General features: G+C 42.8%; 1 protein-coding gene across 1 annotated transcript in view; it reads left to right on the top strand.

Moving 5' to 3' along the window:
• The first annotated feature begins 2,195 nt into the window (after nt 1-2,195).
• The window catches only part of INKA2 (inka box actin regulator 2), a 39,037-nt gene continuing 28,978 nt past the window's right edge, over nt 2,196-12,254 (top strand). Inside the window, exon 1 of the mRNA XM_060772750.2 lies at nt 2,196-2,600. Within this exon, the coding sequence (XP_060628733.2) occupies nt 2,550-2,600 (51 nt within the window). The 5' untranslated portion in view covers nt 2,196-2,549. The remainder of the gene's footprint in view (nt 2,601-12,254) is intronic.

Genomic DNA, 12,254 nt, shown 5'->3' with positions numbered 1-12,254 from the left:
TCAGTGTCAACTGCATTCAACATGGACTCTGACTTACGAGGTCCCAATGAATGAGAGGTCTCCAAGTCAGTCAACAATGTTCAAGTCCTTCATTAAGCTCATCCATCTGTAATGCAGTTTTCCTACTGGTTTCTTCCTTACCCATCATTATTCTGTTTTCTAGTGAGTCATGTCTTCTCATGATCTGGCCAAAGTACAACAGTCGTCTTCTAGGGAGACTTCAGATTTGATTTGCTCCAGGATCCATGTATCAGTTTGTTTTGTTGTTGTTTTTTTGTTTTGTTTTGTTTTTTTAATTGACAGTTTCCTTAGAACTCTTCTCCAGCAACAATCACAAATTATAGTTGGACCTTGTTATCCCCTGGAGGTTGGTTCTGGGACCCCCTCTCCTTGGATACCATTATCTGTGCCATAGCAAACATGTGAAATAGTAAAAATCACCATTTGTTTTTTGGAACTTTCAAAAATATTTTCAAGCTGTGGATGGTTGAATCTACGGATGCAGAGAGCCAAATGTAGTTCATTTTCTGAATGTGAGCTTTTTTCTTCACTGCCCAGCTTTCACTGCCATATATAGAAATGGGAGAAATGGCAGCATGGACTATCTTAACATGGTTTATATCCAGTGAAATACCTTGACACTTCAGGCTGGTTCCTTCAACCACAAAAAATCTCAATGATAATGATGGTAAAGAGGAGGAGGAGGAGGAAGAGAAGGGAGGAGGAGAATGGGAGTAGAAGAGGAAAAAAGGAAGGATGAGGAGGGAGAAGTAGAAGAGGAAGAAGGATGAGAAGAGGGGGAGCATAAGAGGAAGCAAAGAAGAGGAAAGAGAGGAGGAGAAGCAGAAAAAGAAGTAGAAAAGAAAAGGAAGTAGAAAGGAGCAGAAGAAGAGGAGGAAGAAAGAAGAAGAGGGAGGAGAAAATGAGGGGAAGTAGAAGAGAAAGATGAGGAAATGTAGAAGAGTAAGGAGGAGAGGAGAGGAAGCAGAAGAGTCAGGAGAATGTAAAAGAGAGAAGGAAGTAGGAAGTAGAAGAGGAAGAGATGGGACAAGAGGAGGAAGAGAAGATGGGAAAGTAGGAGGAGAAGGGGAAGAAAAGAGGAAGTAGATGAGAAAGAAATGAGGAAGATGGGGACAGTAGAGAAGGAAGATGAAAAGGCGAAGTACAAGAGGAAGGAGAGGATGAGGAAGAAGAGGAGGGGAAGTATAAAAGAGCAAGAAGAGGAAAAGAAGAGAAAGGAGATGAAGAAGTAGAAAAGGAAGGAGGATGAGAAGAGGGGAGAGTAGAAGAAGAAAAGAAGAGAAAGGAGAGAAAGGGAAGCAGCAGAGGAGGAAGTAGAAGAGGAGAGAAGAAAGTAGAAAGTAGCAGAAGTGTTGGAGGAAGAGATGGAAGAGGAAGAGAGGAAAGAAGACGAGGAAGGAGGAAAGGAAGGGGAAGTAGAAGCGAAAGAAAAGGAAATGAAGAAGAGGAAGGAGATGAAGAGGAAGAGATGGAAGAAGATGAGAGGAAAGAAGATGTGGAAGGAGGAAAGGATGGGGAAATAGAAAACAAAGAAAAGGAAATGAAAGAGAGGGAGGAGAGGAGGAGGAAGAGATGGAAGAAGATGAGAGGAAAGAAGACAAGGAAGGAGGAAAGGAGGGGGAACTAGAAGCGAAAGAAAAGGAAATGAAGAAGAGGAAGGAGAGGAGAAGTAGATGAGGAAAGGAGACTGTAAAAGAGAGTAGGAAGTAGAAAGTAGAACAGAAGGAGAAGAGAGGAAAGTAGAAGAGAAAAGAGGATGACAGGAGGGGAAATAGACGGGAGAGAAAAGGAAGGAATAGGAGGGGAAGTAGAAGAGAAAGAAAAGGAAAATGGGGGACAGTAGAGAAAGAAGGAGGATGAGAAGAAGACGGAGAAGAAGAGGGAGGAGAAGGAGGAGGTGGTTTAATTGAAAGATACAATCCATGCATTGTTATCCATATATAAGCATGCTGGATGTGGCCGCGCCAGGCAGCGATCAGGGCCCGGGTGGCGTTCTTGGGAAAACTACTAGACCCACCCCCGGGGAGGCGGGGTCAGCCAGGAAGCCCCCGGTGCTGCTAAGTCTCTCTTCTTGGCTCGCCCCCCCCCCCTCCTCCGCCAGCCTCCAGCCGCCGCGTGCTGCTCCTTCCTCCTGTCAATCAGGCGCCACGCGGGGTTGCCCAGCCTCCTTCCCTCTCCCCCTCCCCCCGCCCACTCCTCTTCCTCGCGCGCGCAGAGGGTTCCTTGCAAGCGGCGGGCGTTTGCAGAGTCCCACGCGATCCTTTCTTTTGCATCCGCGCGCGGTGAACTTTTCCCTCCCTCTCGCCTTCCCTCCTTCTTTGGAGAAGGGTTGGAGCTTGCCCACAACTCCAGAGATCAATGGGCATCTTTTTCCTTTTTCCTTTTTAAAGTGGGGCTCTCGGATTAGTTGCGGAAAGAACTCTTCACAGCTCGTGGCCAACCTTGTCTGGTGCAAAAAAGAAAAGGAGCGAAGCGCCGGTGGAGCACCTGAGCCCTTGGGGAGCTGCCGGGTGGGCTTGGAGGGCAGGATGGAAAAGAAAAATATGGATCACTACCTGCGCCGCTTGAAGCAAGAGTTGGTAAGAAATGCTGGGGAAAGAAGGGAAGGAAGGTGGGGGTCGGGAGATGCACCACTCCTCCAAAATGCTTGGCATCACAAGTGGTCTAGAATTGGGATTTAGTGGATTTGGGAATACCTGCCTATGCGTTGGGAGATATCTTGGTAACAAGAGCCAAGTCTCGAGATACCTCGGGATAATTTTATGCACAGCATTTTAAATAACTGTGTTCACTATTCAAACTTTGTTTACATTGGATTGCAGTGAGTTTTCCGGGCTGTATGTTCCAGAAGCATCCTCTCCTGACGTTTCGCCTCCATTTATGACAGGCATCCTCCGAGGTTGTGAGGTCTGTTGGAAACTAGGGAAGAGGCAGGCGAAACGTCAGGAGAGAATGCTTCTGGAACATAGCCATACAGCTCGAAAAACTCACAGCAACCCAGTGATTCCGGCCATGAAAGCCATCGACAATACTTTGTGTATATTGAACCACCAGAAAGCAAACTCCTCACTATGGCATCTACCCACGTGGACCATTTTGGAGCATTTCAGATTGACGGATAAGGGATGCTCAACCTGTTCACTGCAGTTGTGCGCCTTCACCTTGCTCCTAACCCATGGTGACAGTAAGGCAGTGTTTCTCAACCTTCCTAATGCCACAACCCCTTAATCCAGGTTGGTGACCTCCAACCATAACATTATTTTGTTGCTACTGCATAACAATAATTTTGCTACTGTTATGAATCATTATGTAAATATCTGATATGCAGGATGTATTTTCATTCACTGGAACAAATTTGGCCCAAAACCCCAATACACCCAAATTTGAATATTGATGGGATTGGGTGGGGTGGGGGGTTGATTTTGTCATTTGGGAGTTGTAGTTGCTGGGATTTATAGTTCTCCTACAATCAAATTCCATTAACGATGGAATTGAACCAAACTTGGTATACACAGAACTCCCATGACCCACAGAAAATACTGGAAGGGTTTGGTGGGCATTGAACCTGAGTTTTGGAGTTGTAGTTCTACATCCAGAGAGCTCTGTGAACTCAAACAATGATAGATCTGGACCAAACTTGGCATGAATACTCAATATGCCCAAATGTAAACACTGGTGGAGTTTGGAGAAAATAGAACTTGACATCTGGGGCTGTTGTTGCTGCAATTTATAGTTCACCTACAATCAAAGAGCATTCTGAACCCCATCAATGATAGAATTGGGCCAAGCTTCCCACACAAAACCCCCATGACCAACAGAAAACATTGTGTTATTTGATGTTCTTTGGCACCCCCACAGACACCCCCTCATGACCCTCCCAAGGGTTCCACCCCCCAGGTTGAGAAACACTGTCACAGGCAAGATTTGTTCAGAAAAAGGTTTGCTTTACCATCTTCTGAGGCTGAGAGTGTGTGACTGACCCTAGGTAGGTTTTTGTGACTGAGGGATTTGAACCCTGGATTTCAGAATGGTAATCTAATGCTGAAACCCCACTACTAGGGATGATTTTTTAGGAAAAGTTTCCAAACTCCAGATGTTCCCTCACCTGACTGGTTTTTTCAGCTCTTTTTGCAACTTCCTATTTGGTGACAGTGAATGCTTTGCTTCCTCTCAGTCTCTGAGCTCTGAGCTCCACTAGCTCTGTTCATTTCCTGGGCTTTGTTATAGGTCTTCCAGCATCCTTCCTTTACAGCTGTACACAACCTCCAATAATTGCCCCCCCCCCCCCCCCGCCAACACACACAAGCCACCAGAATAAGAAGTGATGGAGAGGAAGGATTTCCCAATCCGTCTACTCCAGTGTTTCTCAACCTTCCTAATGCCGTGACCCCTTAATACAGTTCCTCATGTTGTGGTGACCCCCAACCATAACATTATTTTTATTGCTACTTCAATGCTATAATTTTGCTATTGTTATGATTCGTAATGTAAATATCTGATATGCAGGATGTATTTCCATTCACTGAAACAAATTTGGCACAATTATCCCAAATGCCCAAATTTGAATACTGGTGGGATTGGGAGGAGGGATTGATTTTGTCATTTGGGAGTTGTAGTTGCTGGGATTTATAGTTCACTTATAATTCAGAACTCTACCAATGATGGAATTGAACCAAACTTGGTACACAAAACTTCCATGACCAACAGAAAATACTGGAAGGGTCTGGTGAGCATTGACCTTGAGTTTAGGAGTTGTATTTCACCTACATCCAGAGATTCAAACAATAATGGATATGGACCAAACTTTCCACGAATACTCAATATGCCCAAATGTGAACACTGGTGGAGTTTGTTGAAAACAGACCTTGACATTTGGGAGTTGCAGCTGCTGGGATTTATAGTTTGCCTACAATCAAAGAACATTCTAAACCCCACCAACGATGGAATTGAATCAAACTTGGCACACAGAACCCCCATGACCAACTGAAAATACTGTGTTTTCTTATGGTCTTTGGCGACCCTTCTGACACCCCCTCATGACCCCCCCCCCAGGGGTCCCAACCCCCAGGTTGAGAAACACTGGTTTAACCCATTGCACCACTAGGGGCTCCATAAGAAGTGATGGAAAGGAAGGATTTCCCAGTCCATCTACCCATTTTTATGCAGCTGCTCCATCACTGAGAAAATGGGCTGCTTCGAAATCAATTTGGACACCTGGGCATTTCCTCTGACATGGGAGCTAAATCCAGTTGACACTGAGACTTATTTATTTATTATGTTCCGTGTGTGCTTTTCCTCCTGATTCGTAAGACTGAATGGCTTCTTTCGCCTCTATTTCTGGGCTCACTGACACTTTCTAGCGAACGCCCCGCACCACCAGCCTGTCTTTGCTATTCCTGTAAAAGCATTGCTTTCTGTTTGTGTAACCGTGACAGGCGGCGGTGAACTTTCTAATCAGTTTAGACACAGAGTCCATCACAGCCCAGAAAGTGGCAGTCTAGGATTATATCACATCACAATCTGTTACAGTCTTCTTTGGAGCAGTTTTCCAAAAAGGCAGCTGAATTATTTTGTTCCAGCATCACCGAAATAATGCATAAAGTCGTTCTTTTAAAAGAGCTTATTTATTTCTCACATGAGCTTCTGTGAGTTAAGAATACACTGCTTCAGGCACACAGAGTACAACATTCAAACCCCATGCATATGTAAAAATATACATACATATACGTATACATCAGGCATGGGCAAACTTGGGTCTTCCAGAGGTTTTGGACTTCAACTCCCACCATTCCTAACAGCCTCAGGCCCTTGAAGTCCAAAACCTCTGGAAGACCCAAGTTTGCCCATTCCCGATACACATGGTATACCTGGCTGTGGATAAATTGGTATATTGTGTTATTGTCACTAGTCAGGGTCATTTGCGCAATAATCCTGGCACTATGTCACGCAAGTCGCTCAGAAGGAGCAATACTTTTGTGTCCAGGGAATCTAGCTGGACCTGACAATTGCCTCTCCATTTTCTCATAACCTCCTTTCACTTCATTTTCTCTTTCCTGACACGGACTTGTCAGGAAGGTTTACAATCATCCCTCTCCGATAGCCCAGCCGTTTTCTTCTCTGGGAGCCCTGCTTTGAGTCCTCCCCCTTCCTCTGTCATCCCAGCACAGATGTGGCTGCGTAATCTCTCCAGGCATTCTGTTTGCCAGCCACTTCATTTAATTATAGGGGTGACTACAAATCTTCTGTAGGCACTTTGGAGACGGGCTGCATACCACAAGTGCTGATTTCCCATTAGCTGTCTCTCAGAAGCCCCTTTTTTGTTATTTTTGTGTATTGTACAATTTTGCTAATAGCTCTGTTTGAGCGGTTTCATTCTTATGCAAAATAACCACTTCTGGTCCAGTTCTGGAAAAAGCAAAACGTTACTTATTCGGTGTGTATGACTGTAAGAGCTTGACGCATCCTCAGGCCACGTCTGCATCAAAATTATTAGCCTTGTGTATTGGAAATTTGATCATCCATGACATCTGCTACCTGAGTTGACCATCCTCATCCCTGTTTTACAAATGAGGCTTCTTAGCAGAGTTCATATAATTTTAACCTAAGTTTCCTTTAGTAAATGAGTTCCCAGTGACTCAGTGGGTTAAACTGCTGAGCTGCTGAACTTGTTGACCAAAAGGTTGCAGGTTCGAATTTGGGGAGTGGAGTGAGCTCCCACTGTCAGTCCCAGCTTCTGCCAACCTAGCAGTTTGAAAACATGTAGATGTGAGTAGATCAATAGGAACTGCTCCAGCAGAAAGGTAACAGTGCTCCATGCAGTCATGCCAGCCACATGAACTTGTAGGTGTCTACGGGCAACGCCGGCTCTTCGGTTTCGAAATGGAGATGAGCACCAACCCCCAGAGTCAGACACAACTGAACTTAATGTCAGGGGAAAACTTTTACTTTTACGTTTTTCCTTTAGTAAGTAAGTTACTAGGCCCCCTAGTGGTGCAGCGAGTTAAACCACTGAGCTGCTGAACTTGCTGACCGAAAGATTATTGGTTTGAATCCAGGAAGCAGGGAGAGCTCCTGCTGTCAGGCCCAGCTTCTGCCAACCTAGCAGTTCAAAAGCATGCAAATGTGAGTAGATCAATAGGTACCACTTCTGCGGGAATGTAATGGCGCTCCATGCAGTCATACTGGCCACATGACCTTGGAGGTGTCTACAGACAATGCTGGCTCTTCGGCTTAGAAATGGAGATGAGTACCACCCCCCCAGAGTTGGACATAACTAGATTTAATGTCCACCTTTACCTTTCCTTCGCCTTGCTTTAGTATGGGCTGGACTAGGTTTCCCCTTCATGACCAGTTTCCTACACTATTTACCTCGACATATTGGTCTTGACTTACATTGAATTATTTCAGTTGTGCATGAAAATTAAAAAAAACAAAATAGAAACCAGGAATCTTGCTAAAACTCTGTGAAAGATTAGTGTGCAAGTAAAGAAAAAGTTGGCAAGGGAGTTTACCATGTATTCTTTGACATTGCTGACCTGCCATTCTGTCTTGTAGTGCTTCCAAACATCTTCTTAGTCATTTCTAGTCCCTTGCCTACCGCAAGGCTTGTCACTGCCTGTTTCTATTCATATCCTTTCAGTGAGTTTTATGTTGCTGGAGGGAAGCCAGTCAGGTAGAATGCTCCCCACCCAGACATTCCCCTTAAGGGCTCAGTTTTGCTACTTTGCAAAATTGTACATGTTTCCTTTTGAAGTGCAATAATTACAGGCAGACCCAAGTTACGAACAAAATTAGTTCTGTAGGTTTGTTCTTAAGCTGAATTTGTTTGTAACTTGGAACAGATATATTTTTAAGTGTAACACCAGTCTCTCTCTCTGTGTATGTGTGTGTATATATACACACACACAATAGAGTCTCGCTTATCCAACCTTCGCTCATCTAACGTTCTGTATTATCCAATGCAGTCTGCCTCCCACCCGGAGCCACAGCTGTTTCAATACATTGTGATGTTTTGGTGCTAAATTCGTAAATACAGTAGTTACTACATAACTTTACTGTGTATTGAACTGCTTTTTCTGTTAATTTGTTGTAAAACATGATGTTTTGTTGCTTAATTTGTAAAATCATAATGTAATTTGGTATTTAATAGACATTTCCTTAATCCCTCCTTATTATCCAACATTTTTGCTTATCCAACATTCTGCAGGCCTGTTTATGTTGGATAAGCGAGACTCTACTCTGTGTGTGCGCGTGCACATGCACACTTTGGATGCCACAGAAAAGGGTTAACACCCCTGTGGCGTTTGTTTTGCTGTCTCTGCCCCCATTCAGAATATTTCACCTCACTTTCTATCCCAGTGATAATTGGATTTTGAAAAAATGGCTTGTTCTGGAAACAAGGATTGGTGATAAAGCTTTCGTGGAGACACTTTTTCTCCATGATAACTCTTTCTGGAGTGATTTTTCCTTTTGAGGGGCAGATTTCTCTCACTTCCTGTTGTCTTACCCCCGTTCTTAACTATGAGTCATTTGTAAGTTGGATGTTCGCAACTCGGGAACTGCCTGTATGCTACAGTATTTCTTCTCTTCTTCAAATTGTTTTTGCAATGCCTTTTTCCTAAGCACTTTCATAGCAACCCCATGAAGTAGATCAATCTCAGGCCTATTAGTATCGAACACCGATAACCAAATACCAGATAATTGGGGGAGCTGGGGTTTATGTATGAACTTGTATACTTTCAAGTTTCTTCCTACTTATGGTGACCATCTGACAAAAGTTCCATGGCATTTTCTTGTCAAGGTTTGTTTCAGAAATAAATGGGAATCCCAGTTGTCCCTTCCTGTTTCCAGGAAGAATGCAAGTGTCCCTTTGTACAGAGGCAGATAATATTAACATTGCAGGCTAACAGATCTACCTTCCTCTACATCGCTATTCCAACCCAAGTATTACTTGTTGTGACACGCTTGGACTTGCCCACCGGCAGATGCTGCTTCCTGATGCCCTAGTTTTTGTTCTAATGGATTAGTAATGAAGAACCAGGAAGCCTTTAAATAAAGCATTGGGGTTGTTCAGTAAAAAGCTTGAAGGGTAGGAAAAGAAGAGAAATGACAAAGAAGAACTGGAAGTACATGGCGCTTGTGAATAAATAATAGCAACTGCAGTTTTTAAAAAAGGTCACACACAAGTCAAAATTGCAGGAAGAGCTTTTGAAAAACAAAAGGCTTCTTTATAGCTGGAGGATGACTACCACCACACAACAAAATCCAAGCAGGGGCAGACGAAACAGGAATTCATAATATGCCTCAGTGTCTAAAACCATGGTCTGCCAAGAATTTAATCATATGCAGAACCATAAAAGCTGCTCTTGTTAAACACAGTGATATTACTTCCATGTACCACATAAATATGTAAAGGATTTGTGCTTTTCTGCTGATGTGCAAAAATCTTAGAGTGTCTGGGTATTCCAAAGCTCAGTCCTTTCATGCTTACGCAAATGTAAGAACCTTTAAGTAGAGTGGCACTTACTCCCAAGTCAGTATGCATAAAACTGCAATCCTTTATAGAGCAGTTTCATATATCACTCTTGGATTAGAGGACTATTACACTATTGAAAGTCCTTTGTTTCTTGTGTACGCTACACTCAGGAGGGGCAACCAGAAAAAAATGTAGTATGGAAGCAACCTATCCACAATGCACCTTTGAAACATTACCACAGCCCAATGGCAAGAGACTGTGCCAATGGCAATGCACATATGCCATTTATACCCAAAGGATGCCAGTAACTAATAGGGATGCTCCCCGCCACCACACATCCCGCATACAATATCACTACATATTCAATAACCGAAATTTTGCCATGGCATCTTTACTGCTTCAGCTGCACTTGTGAAGCCACCAGCAGCTCTGCTTGTGCCAGTCCTCAAACATGCCTCCAAGGTAGTTTGTTGAAACCACTGGTCCTCACAAACACTGATGACACAAACACTCTCAAAAGGAAAGGAAAAAACACAAACACTCAAAGAGTAGGAAAAAAAACACATCTGTGGTATTGAATAGGACACTTCCAGAAGGCCTATGCTTCTGATTCTCTGGGATGACCATCCACAATTCCCCTGAGGAGGAAGCTAATTTTATATTAAGCAGCCAAGAGGAATCAGAATATAGAGCAAGAACAGCCATGGGCACAGAATGATGAAACAAAACATATAAACAGAGAATTTAATGTAGTGTTTCCTGTCCATGGTGCTGAACATATGATAGAAACATGAATCAGCACCTTGGATAGCTTCTGTAAAATCGAAATCTTGTTTCTGCTATAAAATCCATAGTATGTCCTGTAAAATCCACCATGGATTCATCGCCCTGATGCAGAGGAGCCCTCAGCTGCTGCTGTTCACCAAACCACATCAGCAGAACGGAACCTGATACTTCACAAGGCACTTGTATTTTAGCCCCAGTCTTGGCAGCCCTAGTTATAAATGTCAAAAGCTTGAGAATCAGGGCAGTAGCCTTAGCCAAGTGGAGCAGGTTGTTCTTGATACATAAACGTCTTTAGTTTCAAATCGATGATATAACACACACTTGGAAAGACAGAATGAGCTATAAGGGGGTAAGGAAAGTGGAGATGGTGGACTATTTTGGAACTGAAACACATCTCCATTTGTCTTCCCATCACATACATCATTTGATTCTAGACAGCCAGGCATCTCATTGATCACGTTCTGTTTTGAGGGAAAGCAGGGACCAAATAAGTTGTCCTGGAAATGAGTAGTATGGCCGATTGCACTGCACAGAGGATAACATTGGTTGTTTTTAAACAAAATTTTAAAAAGTTAAGTGCCTGAGCCAATTTAAAATACCACTAGAATGGATCATGGCTGATGTCATGGGGAGTGACACAGAACAATGGCAGAGGAGGTATCAATGGTGGAAGAGAAGCAGCCTCAGCCCTCATCACCACCACCCACGACAACTTCCACCAGTACAGTGCCTGAACCAGAAATCATTGGAGAGTTCAGGTCTTAGCTTAGCCCAGGGTGATGCTGAGGCAGCCCTGGATTAATTGGATCAGTATTGCGAAACGTCATGGTGATAGCAGAGTTGCCTTGGAAGTAATTTTCACAGAATACAAGAAACATCAAGAAGCAATACAACTCTGTAGAGAAAAAAGCAACTTCACTATTTATTTAGGCCATGGCAGGTAGCAACTGTGCAAAAGCATAAATAATGCACTATGTACATACACTCACTCCTAGCATTGCCCATTCAATGTAAAGATTTGCAGACCATAAAATGGTTGTATAATTATCTCTAACCAGTAAGTTTTCACCTCTGTGTAACACTGTGTTTCATAAGTGCAGGGCTATTCTATAGTTCTAACCAAAGATCTGGTGTAGGGCGGCTGTGATGAGCTCTCTACAGTTCTCCTCCGGTTAGTCGGATAGATATAGCAGGATTTGAATACTCTTGCAAGTCCTTAGAATTGAAAAATACTGGTCGCTAACAGTCACTGCTGATTTTAAAAGACATGGTAAGAAAGATGAAATCTCTTTATTTCACATAATAGGTATAGGACAAGATACAAACCTTGTGCATGCATCTAAGTATGAAATGTTTAAAGGAATCTCAATTGCTTTGTACTTGGCAGCATAAAATTAATTTATATTGAAAAAAATATATAGTTTTATTTACTATGTTTTTTGATTTATTAGCGATATTACACTGTCATTAAACTTTAAAATTTCTTCTACAAGCATTATGAGGTATAAAAACGTGCTTTACGAAACATAAAGCCGGCATTCTCACAGTTTTATTCATGACCTGCAAGAATTATCTCCTAATCATGAACAGCAAGATGTAATAACTATGCAGCCTTACTTCAATTTTGTTTCCTCTTAATTTCTGCTTCCTTGTTTGTCAAAAAGCAAATGACTATGTTATATGCTGCCCAAACATATACATTTGTTCTCAGAATCCTGTTTAGCCACACTTACGTCATCCAAGAAAACTGAAACTTTCCAGTAGGCTTTGGTTATGCTTGATAAACAATAGCTAAAAAACACAACAGAACCCGTCACCCTGTATAACTTTGACACACTCAGCTGTTACTGATGTGTCATGTTTGATAGACTATGAAGTGACTGTGAAAAGACAAAAACAAACACGTTGGTCAGTGTTGTCTGAAGTTCTCTTCCTGTAGATATTTTGTGTTTGTTTTCAAATAAGAGACGTA

Source organism: Anolis sagrei, chromosome 4, assembly GCF_037176765.1.
Source record: "Anolis sagrei isolate rAnoSag1 chromosome 4, rAnoSag1.mat, whole genome shotgun sequence".
Lineage (NCBI taxonomy): Eukaryota > Metazoa > Chordata > Lepidosauria > Squamata > Dactyloidae > Anolis > Anolis sagrei.
The sequence above is the reverse complement of the archived record's forward strand: the minus strand, read 5'-3'. Positions and strand labels throughout refer to the sequence as shown.